Here is a 21,770-nt window from a genome sequence, read left to right as displayed (position 1 = left end):
AGTCAATAAATCCTGAACCATGGTAACATATATGCTTAACCATGCACACTACGGATTGATGCAAGCATGTTTTTTGTGAAGGACCAAAAATTATCATGACATGGCCATAGCATGGGTCGTTATTGCTATTGGTACATAAACACTCTCGCTTCCTACATAATTTATCCAAACAAAATATACAGGTTGCAAGGAAATTTCTAAAGGATAATAGCTGTTAAAATTGACTATACCCATCTGACAGGTTAAACATTACACTAACTGACAAGAGACAGCCAAAGGACATAACTGCAGCAAATGTTCTTTTGGCAATATGTTTAAAGGTGTCAAAACGCCACATTACCGGACATTCAGATTGGATGTATGTGTTGTGGATAGCAATGAAGATACCCAGTTTGTACGCACCAGATTTTTTTAAATTATTGCTAAACGCTGTTTCCATCATTCCCACTTCAGAATTAACGTTAAAATTTCAACTGAAATATCTCCTGATATCTCACAATTTGTGATGAGTATGTAGAAGTAAAACCTGGATAAATCCAACGTTCTACTGCAGTTGTACAGGGTCTTAGTGAGACCACACCTGGAGTATTGCGTACAGTTTTGGTCTCCTAATCTGAGGAAAAACATTCTTGCCATAGCGGGAGTACAGAGAAGGTTCACCAGACTGATTCCTGGGATGTCAGGACTTTCATATGAAGAAAGACTGGATTGACTCGGTTTGTACTCGCTAGAATTTAGAAGATTGAGGGGCGATCTTATAGAAACTTACAAAATTCTTAAGGGGTTGGACAGGCTAGATGCAGGAAGATGGTTCCCAATGTTGGGGAAGTCCAGAACAAGGGGTCACAGTTTAAGGATAAGGGGGAAATCTTTTAGGACCGAGATGAGGAAAACATTTTTCACACAGAGAGTGGTGAATCTCTGGAATTCTCTGCCACAGAAGGTAGTTGAGGCCAGTTCATTGGCTATATTTAAGAGGGAGTTAGATGTGGCTAAAGGGATCAGGGGTATGGAGAGAAGGCAGGTACAGGATACTGAGTTGGATGATCAGCCATGATCATATTGAATGGCGGTGCAGGCTCGAAGGGCCGAATGGCCTACTCCTGCACCTATTTTCTATGTTTCTATGTATTGTTGTGAATGTTGCTCAATAAATAACTACAGTATTGATACACCATATTAAGAGCATTGATTTGCCGTAAAAATGAATTCTGTAATACCGTGTCAACTAGCAGTGACAATCGAACACTGTTTCACGTTTAATGTTTCACGTGTTGACAATTTAATTAATCCATCGTTATGGATTAAAACAAATAATAACATTGGGAATTAAACACATTTGATTGCATTCCGGTATCAAACAGTCAATGTTCGCTCTGAAGACATTTCCGGTGTATTATGGTCGGGGGGGGGGGGGGCGGGTTGAGAAGGCAATCGGTGGATGGATTGAGGCAGGGGAATTATTATATGTTGGTTGAAGTAGGTAAAATTGTGAGGGGAGAGTGCGGTTGGGGGTTGAATGGGGGGATCAGTGCGGGATGGATGGGGGGGGATCAGTACAGGATGGATGGGGCGATCGGTGCAGGATGAATGGGCGGCTCAGTACAGGATGAATGGGGGGGATCAGTGCAGGATGAATGGGTGGTTCAGTGCAGGATGAATGGGGGAGATCAGTACAGAATGAATGGGGGGCAGTACAGTGTGGATTGGGGGGTCTGTGCAGGATGAATGGGGGGCTCAGTACAGGATAAATGGAGAGATCACCACAGAATGGATGGGGGGGATCAGTGCTGGATAAATGGAGGGGGGTCAGTACAAGATGGATCGGGAGATCAGTGCAGGATGAATGGGGGGGGGTCGGTACTGGATGAATGGGGAGAGCAGTACAGGATGGATGGGAAGGGGGGTAAGTACAGGATGAATTGGGGGACTGCAGTACATGATAACCATATAACAATTACAGCACGGAAACAGGCCATCTCGGCCCTACAAGTCTGTGCCGAACAACTTTTTCCCCTTAGTCCCACCTGCCTGCACTCATACCATAACCCTCCATTCCCTTCTCATCCATATGCCTATCCAATTTATTTTTAAATGATACCAACGAACCTGCCGCCACCACTTCCACTGGAAGCTCATTCCACACCGCTACCACTCTCTGAGTAAAGAAGTTCCCCCTCATGTTACCCCTAAACTTCTGTCCCTTAATTCTGAAGTCATGTCCTCTTGTTTGAATCTTCCCTATTCTCAAAGGGAAAAGCTTTAGGATGGATGAATAGGATGGATGGGGGGTGGCAGGAGAATCAATGCGAGGTGGATAGGGTGAATAGATGGGGGGGTAGATGGGGAGTGGAGCACAGAGGATGTCAGTGAGGACTGAATAGGGGCGGGAATGGGGATCAGTGCAGGGTGGAGAAGAGGGGTCCCAGGATAAGGGGGGTGGCGCCACCGCCTCCGCCAGCCAACAGGAAGGTGCGGGCCGAGCGGTGCAGGCGCTTCAGAAGGTGGTAGGGGGCTTCACTTATTCCTTTTCTCCAATGATGCTGCCTGACCCGCTGAGTTACACCAGTTTTTTGTTATATCTTCGGCATAAACCAGTATCTGCAGTATCAAGCCGGGCAAAATGACACGGCTTTTAGGTTGCCCAGCGGGACTTTAGGTGGCCATTGGCAACCGGGCAACTGTTGATTTCGAGCCCTGACCCTTTGTCACTACCTCCACTCTTCCACACCCCACTTGACAGTTATCTGCCTACTAACTCCTCCACATCTGTATCTACTCACTAGCTCTTGCCCCACTCACACCTCCATCATTTATACTGGATATTTTCCCTCTATTCTTTCAGTCTAGATGAAAGGTCTCAACTGTAGAGCTATTAACACATACTCCAAGCAACGATCTAACAGGATTATTGGCACATAATAAAGTTACACTGCATGTTGACACCACTGTAACTGCGCCTCGACTGGCATCTAGTGTCTGGAAGCGTTAGTAATAAATGGCAACTATATGGTAAAACCCGGACTGGATTATAGATCCGAGTGGTGTGTAACATAGGTGTGTTAGTATTGGTGAACATATAGGTAGAGCAGATCTACACAACCCAAAATGTTGGCTGTTCATTTCCCTCCACATATGCTGCCTGACCCACTGAGTTTGTCCAGCTGCCAATGACCTATCCAAGTCGAGTCAAGTCAAGTCAGCTCTTGCCCCATCCCTTCACACCTCTATACTGGCTATCTCCCCTCCAATGTTTCTGTCTAGAGGGTCTCGATCTAAAACATCGACTATTCATTTCCTTCCACAGGTGCCACTTGACCTGGCGAGTTCAGGAAGCTGTTTGTTTTTGGATGCTTGTGTTTTCTCAGTACAGGACTATTTGAATTAAAAGATAAACACTTGCATTATCAGTGACATGAATGAGAAAAAGAGTGTTGCTATTATTCCCATTTATCTTGTCTGGCCTGTGGACTGTTCCAGTAGCAGCAACAACTGTTAACTATTTTGTCATGTCAGGAGATTAAGAGCTGCACCATTTGAGTATATAATTTTTGGATCTGAAATTTGCCAAATAAACTCCTTTAATTTTTGACCTGAAACTAGTTTGCAGTCTTGGCCAATATTTTGTTGAGATAAATGTGACCCTGCAGTTCACCACTCCAAAAACCTCACCTATCCAAATCATTCTAATCAAAATCTATTCTTCCTGGCTTTTCAACATCTGCCATTCTGTGCCTGAGCAGCAGCCAATTTTGGCTTCTATTTACTCCAGTAAGTACATGGTCATGTTTTAACTAATTAAGTGCCTATTGTCGATTCCATATCTGCAGATAAATTGGATGTGGGTTGGGGTGTATATTGTTTTCACAACGAGCAGTCAATTGCTCAGCTAACAATATTGCTTTCAAGTCATACAGTCATTAGACACAAGCGCAAGCCCTTTGGCCTACTGCATCTGTGCCATCTCAATAGTTCAATGGAATTTTATTGTCACATGTACTGAGTCATAGTGAAATTCCTTTTTTGCATACAGTTCAGTAGAAATCTTATTATATAGGCACAATCATACTTGAGTAGAGGAGTGTAAGAATGGTAAAAAGAAGAATGTAAGAGACAGAGTGTATGATACTAATCCTAACACTCATTTCTTTCTTCTTCTGATATTTCCATCAATCTCTCATCCCCACTGATTCTCTTGCTTTCTTGTGGGAACAGTTTTACTGTAGTCAACTAACCTATCAACCTGTGCATTTTTTGGGGGCGTAGAAACCTGGAGGAAACCCGTGCAGTTAAAGGGTGAATGTACAAGCTCCACACAAATGCACCTAAGGTCAGGATTGAATTTGTGTCATTGGAGCTGAAAAGCTGCACTAACCATTGTTTACTCAGAAATTATTATTTTTAAGGTGATGAAAAAACAACTTACAATAATGTATGGCACTTTCTCCCAACATAAGCAGGGTATTTTCATCAAAAATATATGGCAGGGGCTAAGTACACCAACTATCATGAGTGATAGCTGTAGAATTAGGCTATTTGGCCCATCAAGTCTACTCCGCCATTCAATCATGGTTGATCTATCTATCCTAACCCCATTCTCCTGCTTTCTACCCATAACCTCTGACATCAGTATTAATCACGATTCCATCTATCTTTGCCTTAAAAATATCCGCTGACTTGGCCTCCACAGCCTTCCGTGGCAAAGAATTCCACAGATTCACCACCCTCTAACTAAATTATATGCGTAAATTCAAGCATTATGGTTAACTGGCTTAGCTGATAGTGGAGTTATCCCATTGGACTCTGTCTTAATGGCATTCTTATGAAATTATATAAATTTTAAATTTAGTGAATGGCGAATGTTCACATTTTCCAGCATTTATTAAAATAAAGTTTATGTTCTTTAATTTTGTTGTGCGTCGGAAGCTTCTGATTCTGCTCTTGAAGTATTTCAATTTACCTTTGGGAATGATTTGAAATGCAGGCTGGACAGTGAATTAAAGCAGGTTTTCAACGAACCTTTGAGCAAAAGCCATTGGTCCAAATCGTGCTAGACATGTCCCATAATTTAATGATCTTCACTTACCAGCACTTATCAGATATGATGCGGTAAGGAGCTCTTGCACGTCCTTGTGGAGTTGACAGGTGGGCCTTAGATGGCGAGGCTCAGAGGCCCTGCCCTCAAATACTCCTCAGGAGACTTTGACAGACACGGAAGCTGTTGCTTTGTCTTCTCTCAGTGCTTCATGTGTTTTAAGAGATTTTAAATGTGTCAGCTCAAAAAATATTAACATTTATTAACATGCAAGTGAATGATAAACGAGTAAGCTAATTAAAACACGGAGATAATTCAAAACATTAAACTATAGTGAAGTATTCAAAAAAATAGCTTCCCCTTTGTCTCCTAATCTGCAGGCCTGAAATCAATAGAGTTTCTGATCCACCACAGTTGCTGAGGGCTCCAATAAGATTGGGCCCTGCCATAAAGCTCGTGGAGTCCAGTTACAGGCCATATGTAGCTCCGGCAAGATTAATTTCATTGTTTTCCTCCGTCTCAAAATATATGCCAAGTTGTTAAGGATCATCCCAATATTTACACTTTGTGAATTATATAAGCTTTGTTTGTGCAACTGTGTATCGTAATTTTTGTGATTTTACTGCTGCTTGTGGTGCTAGTTTGTAGTATCTGGGCTGTTTCTCAGTTAAAGGAAGGGGTGTTACACAAAATAAACTTGACTTTTACAGGAACTAACTATTGTACTATTACAAGAACGACTTTTAAGGTAGCATAATTGTTGTATACATTGTCAAAAAAATTATATTTTCCTTCCCAGTCAATATTGTTTTAACGTTGCTATTTTCTTCTGGAAATATGCAGCTCGGCACTAGACCCAACCCTTTATTCAACCATAAATCATTCCCTCCACACCTTTCTCCCATTACGCCCCCTTCAGCACAAGTGAAACTCCATGCTGCTTTCTGATGAGTTAAGGGCCTGTCCCACTTGGCCATCATTTGCGCCTCATTTACGCGTCATATGTAAAATAGGTCAGCGCGTCGTGACGTGTGGGGTGCGCGTGGGTGATGCACGCATTGCGCATGGTGAGGTGTAGAATCGCATGCGGTGGCGCGCAGTATCGCGCGGCGCTCCAGGATTTCGCAGTGTAACGAAATCCTCGCGTGCCACCTGCGTGGCGTATTGCGTGCGGACGCTGACGCATTGGCATCGCACGCTGGCGTCCCGACATCTCACATGTATCACGTGGTGACGCATGGTTACGTCACCGTGCGTCGACGTCCGTAACCATGCTTCGGTGCGCGGCAGGGTATTCGAATGACATCACGCGCACCAGGCGGCTGTGCTGATGCGTGATTTGCGCGCGACGTCGCGCATCACAACGCGCCGACCTATTTTACATATGACGCGTAAATGAAGTGCAAATGACGGCCAAGTGGGACAGGCCCTTAAGACTTCCCTGTTTCTCCTTTCTTCTGCATCTTAAAAATCTTCTTTTACCTGACCTTATCCTCTTTTGCAAGCCATTAAGATCATTACAGTGGTTGTACAGGTCTTTGATTTATTTTTCCCTCATTCAATGGAAACCACCATGTGTTCTATGCCCCTCACTTCACAAAAAGTACATTTGTGAAATCAATGAATGAAGAATTGCTGGTGTACATTATCAAAAACACTATTTCTGTTTTTCCTATCAGCCTACTGAAAGTCCTTGGAATGAAGTGGATTCACACTGGGACGCAGTACACAATGAACGCCAAAGTCTTCTTGAGAACGTGTGCAAAAATACTTCTTTAAGTAATCTAGCACATACTTCTCTAACAAAGTTTGTCTTGGACCGTATATTTGTGTGCGATAAATACAAAATCCTATTCTGTCAAACCCCAAAAGTTGGTAATACACAGTGGAAGAAAGTTCTCATTGTTTTAAATGGTAATTATGGATTTTTTATGACATATCTAATATATATTCAAGTGTTTTGTTAACGGCAAGGTAACAATAATTTTCCAGAGCACCTTTGTTAGTTTGTAACACCTCAAAGAATATTTCATTCTTACTGCTAAATGCCATTCCAATGTTTTAATTATGTTTTTTGCTGATGACCTAAGAGTTTAAAAACAGTGACTTTATTCTAAAAGTAATGACGAGGCACAGCTCAATTGTTCGTATCAATTTGACACTTTAGCCTAGAAATTAGATGGAATGCCCCAATTGCTCAGGTACCCAGGCATCCAAAATTGAGAGTGATGAACCACACCATGTCAAAAATATTAAAACTGCAAATGAAAATATTGACTTGTTATAGTGCAAGACCTCTTTCTGATCCAGTCAGTAGCTTGACATGTGATAAACCTACCCAGTAGTATTAACTGACAGATACAAACTTTCAGTGTTACTTGCACGATAATTGCTGGTTTTCCAATGTGAGATTGCTGATTAACATTGGAGCAATTTGTTTTAAAGTGTGCTATTTCTATAGGAAACCTTCTTAACCAGTCAGAACTGCTTTTAATATGCTGTTGGCAGTCTTTTTAAGATTGACAGCAGTCGTGTCGTCTGGTGAGATTGACATTGTGGCTTGAGAACGAGGAAGAACAGTAGGAGGAGGACAGCGCAAAGAAGGTCATACTTGAGAGAACCTCCTGCATAACCTCTTGGCAGAGCAATGTTTGAGATGCCTTTGTTTCTCAAATGAGGCTGTCGTTGAATAATAGCACTGCTACAGCCACAACTCTAATTGTCTAGGAAGGCAACTGTTATCTTGACCAGGGTAGATGGTATCAACATTTGACAAGGTCCTTCATGGTAGACTGGTCCAGAAGTTTCACTCACACCGTATGCATATGAAGTAGTAAGTTGGATGCAAAATTGACTTTTTTAGAGGAAAAGGGGTAATGGTGGAGAGATGTTTTTCTGACTGGAGGTCTCTGACCAGTGATGTTCTACAAGATCTCTGTTGTTTCTGACATTTATAAATGATTGGGATGAAAATGTAGGTGGTTAAATTAGTAGGAGATAGATTAGTGTTAGATAATAGACAATAGGTGCAGGAGTAGGCCATTCGTCCCTTCGAGCCAGCACCGCCATTCAATGTGATCATGGCTGATCATCCCCAATCAGTACCCCGTTCCTGCCTTCTCCCCATATCCCTTGACTCCGCTATCTTTAAGAGCCCTATATAGCTCTCTCTTGAAAGTATCCAGAGAACCGGCCTCCACTGCCCTTTGAGGCATAGAATTCCACAGACTCACAACTCTGTGTGTGAAAAAGTGTTTCCTCATCTCCGTTCTAAATGGCTTATCCCTTATTCTTAATACTTTGGCTTCCCTGGAGGAGTTTCAGGAACTAAGGAGTAAACTAAAAAAGGAAATCAGAAGGTCAAAAAGGGACTAGGAGATAGCTCTGGTGGGCAGCATTAAGGACAATCCCAAAAGATTTTATAAATACATAAGGGGGAAAATGGTAACTAGAGAGAGAGTGGGACCTCTCAGGAATCAAAGAGGTCACCTCAGTGTGGAGCCACAGGACATGGGCAAGGTCCTAAATGAGTATTGCTCCTCTGTATTTACTGAGGAGAAAGACAGTAGGACGTAAGAAATTGGAGCAGTCACTGGAAGTGGCTTGAGAGCAGTCAGGGTTACTTTCGAAGAAGTACTGAAGGTACTCTCGTGTTTGAAGGTAGACAAATCTCCAGGGACTGATCAGATATATCCGAGGACATTGCGGGAAACTGGAAAGGAAATTGTGGGAGTCCTGGTTGAGATTTACGAGTCGTCCTTAAATACAGGAGAGGTGCCGGAAGACTGGAGAGTGGCAAATGTTGTGCCTCTTTTCAAGAAGGGCTGCAGGGGAAATGCTGGGAACTATAGGCCGGTGAGTTTAACATCTGTAATTGATAAATTACTGGAGAGTATTCTGAGGGATAGATTATACAGGCATTTGGATGGGAAAGAGTAAACATGGATAATCATCATGGTTTTGTACATGGAAGATCGTGTCTCACAAATCTGATTGATTTTATGGCGTGTCCAAAAAGGTTGATGAGGGCAGAGCTGTAGATGTTGTGTACATGGACTTCAGTAAAGCATTCAACAAGGTTCCGTGTGGTAAACTGCTCTGGAAGGTGAGGTCGCATGGGATCCAAAGAGAGATAGTTGAATGGATAGCAAATTGGTTCCATGGAAGAAAGCAGAGGGTGATGGTGGAAGGTTGCTTCTCAGACTGGAGGCCTGTGACTTGTGGTGCACTTCAGGGTTCAGTGCTAGGCCCGTTACTGTTTGTCATCTACATCAATGATTTGGATGAGAACAAGATTAGCAAATTTGCTGATGATACAAAAGTTAGTGGTTTTGCAGTGAAGGTGGTTGTGAAAGCTTGCATCAGGATCTGGATTGATTGGCCAGGTGGGCGGAGGAATGGTTGATGGAATTTAATACAGAAAAGTGTGAGGTTTTGCATTTTGGGATGTCGAACACAGTAAATGGTATACCTCTGGGTAGTGTTGTAGAGCAGAGGGATCTAGGAGTACAGGTGCATGGTTCCTTGAAGGTTGAGTCACAGGTAGATAAGGTGGTCAAAAAGGTTTTTGGCACTTTGGCCTTCATCAGTCAGAGTATTAAGTGTAGACGTTGGGAGGTCATGTTGCAGTTGTATAAGACGTTGGTGAGACTGCATTTAGAATATTGTGTTCAGTTCTGGGCACCATGTTATAGGAAAAATATTGTCAAGCTTGAAAGGATTCAGAAAAGATTTACGAGGATGGTGTCAGGATTAGAGGGTGTGAGCTATAGCGAGAGGTTGTGTAGGCTGGGTCTCTATTCCATGTAGTGCAACAGGATGAGGGGAGATCTTATAGAGGTATACAAAATCATGAGAGGAATAGATCGGGTAGATGCACAATCTTTTGCCCAGAGTAGGGGAATCGAGGACCAGAGGACATAGGATCAAGGTGAAGGAGAAATGATTTAATAGGAATCCGAGGGGTAATGTTTTCACACAAAGGGTGGTGGGTGTATGGAACAAGCTGCCAGAGGAGGTAGTTGAGGCTACGACTATCCCATCGTTTAAGAAACAGTTAGATAGGTACATGGATAGGATCGGTTTGGAGGGATATGGATCAAACGCAGGCAAGTGTAGCTGGACATTGTTGGCCACTGTGGGAGAGTTGGGCTGAAGGGCCTGTTTCCACACTGTATCACTATGACTATGGCTTTTTTAGTTGAGTGCTTATCCTGGAGTCATAGTACAAGTACTTTGTGTTTTAATTGTAATTTGTCAGTTTGCAGATTACACAAAACCTGGTGGAATTGTGGACAGTTAGGAAGATTCTCAAAGGATAGAGCAGGATAGATCAGTTAGAACTTTGACTAGTGAAATGGCAAATGGCGTTTAATCCAGAAATGTGTGAGGTGTTGCATTTTGGGAGACAGAATGCAAGAAACATACACAGTAAATGGCAGGACTCTTAGGAGCATTGAGGTACAGGGGGACCTTGGGGTGCATGCCCACAGCTCCCTTAAAGTCCCAACACAAGTTGATAGATGGCAATAAGATATCTTCAACAGTCTGGGCATTGAGTATAGAAGTTGACAAAGTCACGATGCAGCTGTATAAAAGTCTGGTTAGGCCAATTTGGAGTATTATTTGCAGTTCTGGTCGCCACACTAAGGGAAAGATGTAGAGCTTTGGAGAGTATGCAGAAGGGGGTTACCAGGATGCTGCCTCCTTTGGATTAGGTACTAGGAGAGATCAGAAAACATGGATTATTTTCTCTGGAGTGTCAGAGGCCAAAATAGAGTATTTTATTCCCAGGAAATATCAAATACTAGAGGGCAAAAGTTTAAGGTGAGAGGTGAACGTTTAAGAAGATTTGAGAAGTTTTGTTTCCTTCGAGTGTGGTTGGCGCCTGGAACATGCAGCCAGCCAAAGTGGTAGCAGCATATGATAACAACATTTAAGAGGCATTTAAACAGACACATGAACAGAGGGATACAGACCATGTCCAGGCAGATGGGATTAGTAATATTGGCATCACAGTCAGCATAGGCATGGTGGACTGAGGGTCTGTTCCTATTCTGAATTGCTCAATGCTCTATGCTCTAAATTCTAAATGAGAGCTGCAGCATCTGAGAGTTTGTAGCACACCATCGTATTGGTTAAGGCACCATGCACATACTGCAGCCGTATTTTTCCAATGATGAAGGAGTGAAGCAGTGTAAATGGGTCCAAGGCTTTATGTGCATGCAAGAATTCCTTATGAACTAATGTGTTATATAGAGCAATCATACTGCCTTTCATGTACCACTTTATCAGCCTGATGTTGCTATAATTTGAAAGGTATTCCACTTGGAGTGATGTTAAACAAGAGATATAGGCAGGTTAAAATTTTGGCAATTGCATTGGTGGAGAGGATTTCAGGAAGTTTTTTCATGGACCCAAGGTTACTCCCAAAATAGTGTTGCATTTGATCTCCCAAACTGCACCACCTCAAACTTGTCTGAATTAAGCTCCATCTGCCTTGACACTGCAGCTCGCTATTTTACCAGTAGGTAAGAGTGGTGTATTGTAACAGGAAGGATGAAACAAGCGTGCCTGTCATAGGATACAATAGAATTTTATTTATCCTAGGAGGAAAATTGATCTGCCACCAGTCATAAAACACAAGATACATGAAATTAAAGTGATGAATGGAAAGGATTGGGGATGCGCAAAGATTTGGGGATGGGGGGGGGGAGGGGGAGGTAGGGGCATCAGTCTACCTCACGACAGAAGGGGGGGGGGGGGGGGGGGGGGGGAGTTGTACAGTTTGATCTTCTTCTTGCGTATGGCGTGCACAGCCTAAAGTTGTAGGACAACTTGTTCTATTTGATCTTAATTGATTGTGCACGCCAGTTTGATTGCATTCATCGAAACTGGGCGGACCACGTGAAGGTTGCAATCTCCCACCCCTACAGTTTGATAGTCACAGGGAACAATGATCTCCTGTGGCGTCATCATTAGCCCTCAAATTCAAGCTGATAACTGTTTGCAAATCTGTCACAACTGCTGGAGAGACTTCTTCACAGTTTTCTTCTCCAATTGTGGAGCCACCATTTAATCCAAGCTAAGCCGAACTGGGACACAGTAAATACCAATGCCTTCAGTGAGGAATAGAAAAGATTGACAACAACCAAACTAGTCATGTTTTTATATTCTATATTTCTAGGTCCTATTAATTCCATTTAAAATGGAACAAAATGTCACTTATTTGAAATTTGAGAAATGCATAGCAAAAATTATTAAGGACAATTAATGTGATGCACTTTCCCATAAGTAATTCTGAAACTACCAGTAAATGCTAGGCAATAGAATCTATTTGTTTCAAATATTAATTTTGTGGTTAACATGAAAAATGCTGAGGAATATACTTTATGTAGATTACTAGCATAGTTTTATATTTGAGTAGGTTGAGTTTATATCCATCCTGTTTGAAACACCTTTTGAAGAAACTCGCGTTTTGGGGCAGGATCTTAAATGTATTTAGAGTTTTGTCATACAAAATACAAAGAAAATCTTTTACTTTCAGTCTCAAATCTACTTTCAGCTGTGAGCATATGTATTTAACGTTATCAACTTTTATATACTGGTCTCTCCACTGGACTAATTAAGGAAAACAAATTGAGTAATATAATTTTAAGCAAAATAAATTCCAAAAAAGCAACAGTCAATCTGACTTTACAATTCAATTCAATTCAAAGCACTTTATTCGTCCCCGAGGGGCAATTTAAAAGGGCGCATTACAGTAGCTTTTAAAAAAAAGAAAGGGACACAATCAACAAACATAAGCAGCACGCATACTGCACAATCAACCAACACACACATTTCACAGACACACTGCACAATCACACAACACACACCGCACATCAACATTCAACACATAGTAATAGTTTTTAAAGTGCTTCCTTAGTGCTTCAATTAAAAAGTGCATATAGAAGGTTATTTCATTTCATATGTTCATGAGTCAGTGATCAGCATTAAGAAGCTGGACAGCCCTGGGGATGAAGGTTGCCTTCCTCCTCTGTGTCCGGCAACCCGGACAGCGGAGTCTGCGTCCTGAGGGGAGCCACTCAAACTCAGGAAACAGGATGTGAGAGGGGTCCTGAAGAATCCTGCGTGTTAACTTTACAGACTGTTGGTCGCATAGGGCAGTGAGAGTTCGGACGGGCTGCTCAATGATTTTTGAGCAGACCTTGACCACATTCAACAGGCGGTTTCTGTTTTGCAGGGTGATGGAGTGGAACCAGCTAGTGAAAGAGAAGGTTATTACATTTTCAATGAATGCGTAGTAGAATGTGGTGAGAATGTCTTTATTAATCCCAAATGACTTCAGCTTCCTGAGTAGGTACTGTCTCTGATGGCACTTTTTAAGGATTTCCTCTGTGTTAGAGGAAAACCTTAGCAGGTTGTCGAAGGCTGTTCCCAGGTATTTGTATACCTCCACTATCTCCACTGGCTCCTGCTGGATGATAGTAGTGGCTGCCTCAGCCATCTGTCTCTGTTGGGGGGAAAAGGTCACAATCATGTCCTTGGTTTTGCTTATATTTAGCTCAAGACAAGACTTTTCAAACCATACTATAAAGTCCTGCAGGGCTGAGCTGTGATGTTGTGTATGGCTGGGAAGCAGAGACAGGAGGACTGTGTCATCAGCAAATTTTACAAAGTGGCAGTTTGGCTGGGTGGATCTGCAGTCATCAGTGTAGAGAATGAAGAGAAGTGGGGAGAGGACACAGCCTTGTGGAGAGCCAGTGAAGGTGAAGAGGGTGTCGGACAAGGTGTGGTTCACCAACACCCTCTGTGATCTGTTGGTGAGGAAGTCTATAATCCACAGAATGAGTTGGTGGTTGAGGTGGAAGCGAGTGATGAGCTTCTCAGCCAAAATATGTGGCTGCATGGTGTTGAATGCTGATGAGAAGTCTGCAAACAGAAGTCTGGCTGTGGTCTAGGGGATTTCCAGATGCTTATGGATGGTGTTTAAGATGAATATTTTTGCGTCATCGACACCCCTGTCAGCCTGGTAAGCAAACTGCAATGGATCCATCATCGAGCCAGTTGCCTTGGTGATGTGCTCCTTGATGATCCTCTCCATGGCCTTCATGACCAGGGAGGTGAGAGCCACCGGTCTAAGGTCATTCAGGACCTTGGTGGTGCCCTTCTTTGGGATGGGAATCACTGTTGAGTTCTTCCACATCGCTGGGACTGTGCTGCTGGTCAAAGAGCCCTGGAACAGATGCTGGAACACACCTCCCAGCTGCTCAGCACAGTGCCATAGGGTCCGCCCACAGATGTTGTCTGGCCCTGGAGCTGTGTTCTTTTTAGTCCTTTTGAGGGCTCTCACCACCTCTGATGTGTTGATGTTGAGGCCGGAGTCATCAGGTCTGAGTGTGGAGACGATTGATTCTAGCTGGGTGCTATTGTCCTTTTCAAATCTGGTGTAGAAGGAGTTGAGATAATTCGGGAGTGAAGTGAAGCTGCTTCCTGCTACCTGAATGGACTTGCGACTGGTAGAGACAAAGTTCACTGCTGCCATGTTCTTGAGGCCCTGCCAAGCCGCACGGAGGTTCCCTTTTCCAAAGGTCTGCTCCACTTTGTTCTTGTATTTCAGCTTGGCAATTTTTATGGCCCGCTTGACCACTCTGTTTACCTCCTTCTTCTCAGCTTCAGAACCGGTAAAAAATATTCTCTTTTTCTTATTCAATATGTTTTTTAGATCTTTAGTCACCCAGGGTTTATTGTTAGGGAAGATTGTGACCTTCTTGGAGGGGATAATATTGTCTACACAGAAAGTGATGTATGCTGAGACTGTATCCGCTTGCTCACTGATGTTGGTGGAGGAGGATGTGAGGGTATTCCAGTCTGTGGTTTCAAAACACCCTTGAAGCCTGTCAATACTGTCCGGTGTCCACTGTTTGATGTCCTTGATGACTTTCTCTGTTCTCTTTACCACAGGTGTGTAGGCAGGAGCGAGCAGTATGCTGCTGTGGTCAGCAGAGCCTAGGGGAGGGAGAAGGCTCTGTAGGCGTCTGGGACTGACCCATAGCATTTGTCCAGTGTTTTCCCTAGATGGGTGGTGCAGTTGACATACTGGTAGAATCCTTTAAGTGGCTTGTCAATTGAACAGTGATTGAAGTCACCCATGATGAATTTGGGGGCGTCCGGAGATATCAGTTCGAGTCTGTCGAGCATATTTCCTATATGTTCCGTAGCAGTGGATGCATTTGCTCTGGGGTGGATATAAACCAGAATGAAAAACAGTTGTGGGAATTCCCTGGGAAGGTAGAAGGGACGCAGGGAGACAGCCAAGAGTTCAATGTCAGGGTTGCACAGTTCTTCTCTGACAACAACTGTTTTGCACCAGCGTGGATTGATGTAGAGGCAGACACCACCGCCATGGTGCTTGCCAGTCAGTTCAGTGTCACGGTCTAACCTTACAGGAGACCCGAAGCCATCTATGTGCATGCTGTCACTGTTGTCACTCCCAGTCAGTCATGTTTCAGTGAAAGCAAGAATACATGTGAAAAACATGTGAAAAACATGTGAAAAACGTTGTTTTGTACCCTTTTCATTAATTATGGGAATAACTTTACATTAACTCAGTCAGTACTTACAAAAATCTGGACATTTTGTAGTTTTGGGATTTTGTTTTCTTTTAAAACAATTTTTAAAATGCTGGCAAGCCCTCTCGTGGACAGTGGCAGATTTACTTGTCAACAATTCTATGTTCTCAAATCCAATGTCATAAACTTTGGTTTTACAAAGGCCAAGTTCTTTTTTTGCAATTGGCACGTCTTTGTTATGATTTTAAAGTAAATTGAGGCCCTTATTATACCCATCAAAAACAAATAACTTCACAGGTATATGTTACTCTTTCTGGACACACAAGATTGAAGCTCAGGTGTTGTGCCCAGAGGGGGAAATAATCTGTTTCTTGATGTACCATTGTCATATTTTAGAAAGTTTGCCTCCACCCATTTGTGATTGCCTTTCTCAGTATCATCATTCCCCACTACTCTTGCATCTTCTGAATAATATTCCCCTAACTTTGGAGATGATTTCTCCATGCTCTTCATTAGCTCTGGCTAATCTGTATCCCACCTGGCACTAAAGCCTGATTATCTTGTTCGCTGTTTGCCTTCTTTGGCTTAACTAAAATTCCAGATTTATTTGTGCATATCCATGGTCGTGTCTACTTTTGCATCATTACTCTGAAAAGGTAATTCCTGAAAACATCGAGGACACATTTAAGGGGAAAGTGTATTGGGCCAAATCCTTTTTTTGCTGTATATGCTATGCAATATTATGTACTCAGAGTAATAACAATATTTGCATGCACACTTAGTTTAAAGATCACTAAATTTTGGAAGAATTGAATTTAACATTTTCCTCAATACAGGTGAATTTAAATCCATTGAAGACATACCGGAGGCTTTGGTCCATAATCATGAGAAGAATGGCCTATATCGCTTATCATCATACAGTGCACCAGATGTAAAAAAAAGGTTAGAGAAAACCTATTTAAAATCTATTTAAAACCTATTTTGAATGTTACTGTGCAAAATGTATCCCATTCAAATTATCCACCTGGATTTTTATTGAACATAGTATTAACAAATCTACTGGATCACAGCTATAATGTCCATACTTTCCTTGGAATTTTTTTTAATGTGTTTTAGTGGCATACTGGAAGAATTATAATTCTATTTTCGTTGTTTTCTTTCAGATTGAATGCATACTTCAAATTCCTCATCGTTAGGGATCCATTCGAAAGGCTGATTTCTGCATTCAAAGACAAGTTTCTAAAGAATCCTCGATTTGAACCATGGTATAAATATAAAATTGCTCCCGCAATTATTCAAAAGTATAGGAGGAATCGAACAGAGACCAAAGGACTACAATTTGATGATTTTATTCGCTATTTAGGTGATCCTAACCACAAATGGCTTGATGTTAAAATAGGAGAATCTATTATTCATTGGGCTACTTATGTTGAGCTTTGTGCACCTTGTGAAATCAAGTATGATGTCATAGGACATCATGAAACACTGGAAAAAGATGCTCCATACATAATAAAGAGAGCAGGAATAAATAATTTGGTGTCCTATCCCCAAATCCCACCTGGCATTACAGCGTACAACAGAACTAAGATTGAGCAGTATTTTGCAGGAATCAGCAAACGAGATATAAAACGCCTTGCTGCTCGTTTCCAAGGAGATTTTAAACTGTTTGATTATGCCGAACCTGATTTTTTGTTAAATTGATATTCCTAAGTATTGTGCCCGTTATGTGGTAGTACAATGCATATTTATATTTTTTTAGGGCTTTTTGGTTACACTGTTTAATGCTATCACCAGCAGAGGTCCATGAAACCACTGAATGAAGGAAACCCAAAGCCTCTTAACAGTTTAATCCATGCATGTTTGCAGGCATAATGTGATCTTTAGTAGTAGATAAACAGTAGTTTGATGCATGGAGCCCAACAAAGCAACATTATATGTTGTCAAAATGTAATGAAAATATTTCCATAGAGAAGAACAGAAAAAGTCAATTGAATTTCTGAACAAAACATCAGTTGTAAGATGTGTAAGAAAGAGCTGCAGATGCTGGTTAAAATCGAAGGTAGACACAAAATGCCGGAGTAACTCAGCAGGTGAGGCAGCATCTATGGAGAGAAGGAATGGGGGATGTTGCTGCCCCCATTCCTTCTCTCCATCAGTTGTAAGATATTTGTTTATTGACCCCAATGATGCATTGTCTTTGTCACATGTTCAGTCACAGATATTGAAAATTTGTTTTATCATTTAATTTAGTTAAAGTTAAGTGTAAACATTGCTGCTTAGAAAGTATTTTAATACAAAGGATAAAATAGGATGTGTGCATTTAAAGCTGCCACATTTATTTGCAAACACCCTTGTATATCAGTTTTATCAATTGGTACATTTTGTGAACTTAAATTTCAATTATTTCTACCTTCAACTATCCCGTACACCAATTATAGGAATGAAATAAAGGAGTCAGTGAGAAAACATTATTGCCCAATGGAAATTATGTCTTTTTTTTAAACCAATGAATATCCATCATTTGTGGTGGTGGAAATTGATAGAAACTCCTCAAACATGCAATAAACAGGTCTGAAATAATTAAACAATATGCTGGAGTATCAAGGAGCTAATTGTCTAAGCCACTAAACAACCGTTGGTTTGCAACCTTTATCGCTGATAAAAGCATTATACAAACCATATAATTAAAAACATTAATTTCATAGAATATACTTTTATTTTATAAACCTATTTAGAAGGTACTTGAATTTCTGTGTATCCTGTTTCTGATATTTAAGTATGATAATTGATAATATTAAATAATCATTTAAGTAATGGTCCATAATTGCATTAAAAATTATTTCACAAATTACGTACAAACCTTTGTTTTAACCCCTCAGATGTCAGGGCATTAGCATTTTTCTTCGGAAAATGCATTATTTTAGTATCTAAAATAACATATAATAATACATGAATGGACCAAACTTTTTGTGGCAAAAATTGTTAATTTCCAGTTCTTTCATTTTGCTTCTCTTTACCCAGGCTTCAGTGTTTCAGCAGCCAAAACTTCAACAGTCACTCTGAAGTATTTGCTTTGGTGATTCTGGCTGGTTTCATCTTACACTACTGCTATCTTACACTTTCTAAAACTTCAGCTCATTTTATAACTTTACTTCCAACTTCCTGCCCCATATCAAAACCTATTCAGTTATCACCTTTCCCCCAAGTTTACGATTTTTCATCTCGCCTTCCCTTGTGTGTATAACTATTTTTCACAATTCAATTTGTTTTGCAAACTATTTTTTCAACTTCAGCCTCCTGAACATACTTTGTGCCTTTTGCTCCACCATTGAATGCATTGGCTTTATCCAACTAGACAGTGTCTATATTCATTTTTATAAACACCCTCTCTTGCCTGATAGTTATTCCGAAAATCCACATATTTGACCAATATCTTCAATGATTGAATTCAAATAAGGTTGTTTCAATTGGAGCAGTTTAGAACATTTTATCTGTGATAGAAGTGCAAAATAAATACAAGTAATTATTGTTATAAAGTGAAGCTTTATTGAACTAACCTTAAAAAGCTATCGAACTCACCTGAAAAAGAGGGTGACGAATGGTGGGCAGAGGAATGTTCACCAGGAATGTTCAGAGACGGCAATTTTTAAGTCTAAATGTCATGATATATAATTTCTACACTGACAGAAGCAATGTGATTATTACTATATAGTTACATGGTGCTTAACAATATATTTTCTACATTAAATATCGGTCTTCCAGTATTTCTTTAATGCAACAGGTTAAAAGAAACTTTCACATAGAAATAATGTTGCTTTCTGTGATAGTATATTCAGAATTTTGAATTTCAATGTTCAAATAATTACTGCCAGGATCTCTAAGATAATTATCTAGTACAAAAGTAATATTGAGGAGATTACATTTTAAAGATGAAAGATGCTTGAAACATTCAGTAAGATATTTGCATACCCGTGATATATAGGAGAGAAATAATTATTCCACAGGTAGGAGAGAGTTGGCAACCACCAAAAGCAACCACTATGAACAGTCAATAATTAAAAGTAAATCAATTTTATATAAAATGTATTTACCTTTCATTATTGACTGCTCATTGTAGTTGCTTTTGGTGGTTGCCAACTCACTCCTACCTGTGGAATAATTATTTCTCTCCTTTCAGTCAAGTTTGATATAAAACCTTCGTTAACCATAAGTCTTTAATGAATAGGGAGATCACTGACAAACCTTCATAAACTTTAAACCTGATCCAGTTAGTGATTCCCATAAGTGATTTGGTGCTTAATCTTCAATTAATTTAAAGTAGGAAACAAGTATTAGACAAGATTTATGAAATGTAGTTTGTTCAATAACTGCAAATATTGTAAATGTGAGAATATAAGGTACTTAAACTGCTTTGAAGCTTAGGACTAAAATCTTATTACAGGATAAAATGGAATTTCCAATTAAAGGCCTAACACCATAGAGAGAGTCTGTTACTTTTATGTATTCACATACACATTTATTTTAAGAATATACCTGGTCAAAGGAGTATATTTCCCATTTGAATTTTGCTTTTTTTACAAATTAGTTTCATCCTTAAGCTAGTCATTTTCTTGTTGTACACGTTCTGAATTCAGCATTTTGGGACACCACTATGGCATACATTAATGCTAATTATTCATTCCATTAGTATTTGCACTAACTTCTTTGGTTTGATTGTAATTCTCAATTTTGAGATTCAGAACTGTTAATAAATGCCTACTGAAACTTGGTCTGTGAGTTATACTGCTGTCCTTATGGCTTTGTAGACTGTCACACCATGAATAAAAATTTTCATATTTCCAAAATGTTGAGAATAACTTAACAAACCTGAATTATAATATTCAAATGATGCAAAAGCATGATTTACTTAAAAATCTAAGATTCCAGAATCTTCATTTTCATTTAAATATCCTTTAAGAATTTCTTCTGCTTCATTTTTAGTAGATGAAGTTTTCAAAAATTATGTACCTTTCAGAATTTCACATGTTCAAAAGCAATGTGTGGTCAATACTTCTTGCATTTTCATTTAATTCTGTTATTTTATTTCCACATCTTTTTGGTGTCTTTCCTAGCTCTTTTATGGTCATTTTTATTTGTTAATAGCTTTTTTTCATTTATCTCCTTAAATATATAAGCTTTCATCTGTTTCAGGCCTTCTATAAATCCTGTTTTGGTGTTCACCTCATTATATTCCTGTTGCCCTTGCCCGGTTTCCACATCTTAAAAATAAACTACAATTGAAAATTAAACAGGATAAAAAGCAGAAAATTATTATTTGGAGAAAGGAAATCCATTTTTAAGAACTGCAAGTTATGATCCTTATATGGATGAAAATTATTTTTGGAGTTACATTGGCAACATGGCTTTGAGATTATGTTCCATGGTCAAAATGTTGTGAACACAGATGTTCATTCTAAGTAATGGACGGTATTGTTTTTATCGATGTTGACTTGAATTGGTTGGAAGTGGCTGATATAAAGCACAATCCTAGAATCCCTTATATACAGTCAATTAGCTCCTGGATCTCTAATTCATACACATCAAACCAGTCCTGGTGATTTCTGATGGCAAAGCTGTGAGTATTTTAAAGGCATTAATTCTGGTGGACAACAATCCAGACATGAAGCAGGCTTTGTTGATTTGGGCTCTTGGGTTGTCTTTGAAGTAATGAGAGTTATTTTTATGTGGCATTTCAAACAAGCAATATTCAGGTAAGTTTTCTGGGGAGCAGACTAATGGAGATAGTGGTCAGTCATCAATAACAGATAGAGCACAAGTGATATGGACACAGGCCTCTCGCTTCAACAATCATAATTAGTAAGTGTCAATGCCTGGATTAGAGGTATTGTCATGAGGTCTTGCTTTTCTAACAAAATATAATCTTGTTTGTGACAAAGTGATCCAAGCATTTTGTGAGTAATTTCCTACTGCTTCCTTCCCATTCACAGCTTGCTGGTCAATTGCGTTTTTTTCAAGTGTGGCCTTGAAGTCTTCCAGAAGAATTAATTTGTCTTCCTCTGGAATGAGAGTTCAGGTTTCTTCAAACTTCCTGTAAAACCTTTTGGATGCAATAGCATTCAGATATTGTTGAGGATGGAGCCATTAATTGACAGAGAGACTGG

The 21,770-nt window shown here is 40.3% G+C and overlaps 1 protein-coding gene across 2 annotated transcripts in view; it reads left to right on the top strand.

Moving 5' to 3' along the window:
• chst10 (carbohydrate sulfotransferase 10) overlaps positions 1 to 20,378 on the top strand; it is a 54,641-nt gene extending 34,263 nt beyond the window's left edge. For both annotated transcript variants that reach the window (XM_033022569.1, XM_033022568.1), the window contains exons 4-6: positions 6,715 to 6,949; positions 16,446 to 16,551; positions 16,773 to 20,378. In XM_033022569.1, coding sequence (XP_032878460.1) covers positions 6,715 to 6,949; positions 16,446 to 16,551; positions 16,773 to 17,310 — 879 coding nt within the window. In that variant the 3' untranslated portion in view covers positions 17,311 to 20,378. The remainder of the gene's footprint in view (positions 1 to 6,714; positions 6,950 to 16,445; positions 16,552 to 16,772) is intronic.
• Positions 20,379 to 21,770: the final 1,392 nt, after the last annotated feature.

This window comes from Amblyraja radiata, chromosome 6 (genome assembly GCF_010909765.2).
Source record: "Amblyraja radiata isolate CabotCenter1 chromosome 6, sAmbRad1.1.pri, whole genome shotgun sequence".
In the NCBI taxonomy this organism is placed as follows: domain Eukaryota; kingdom Metazoa; phylum Chordata; class Chondrichthyes; order Rajiformes; family Rajidae; genus Amblyraja; species Amblyraja radiata.
The sequence above is the reverse complement of the archived record's forward strand: the minus strand, read 5'-3'. Positions and strand labels throughout refer to the sequence as shown.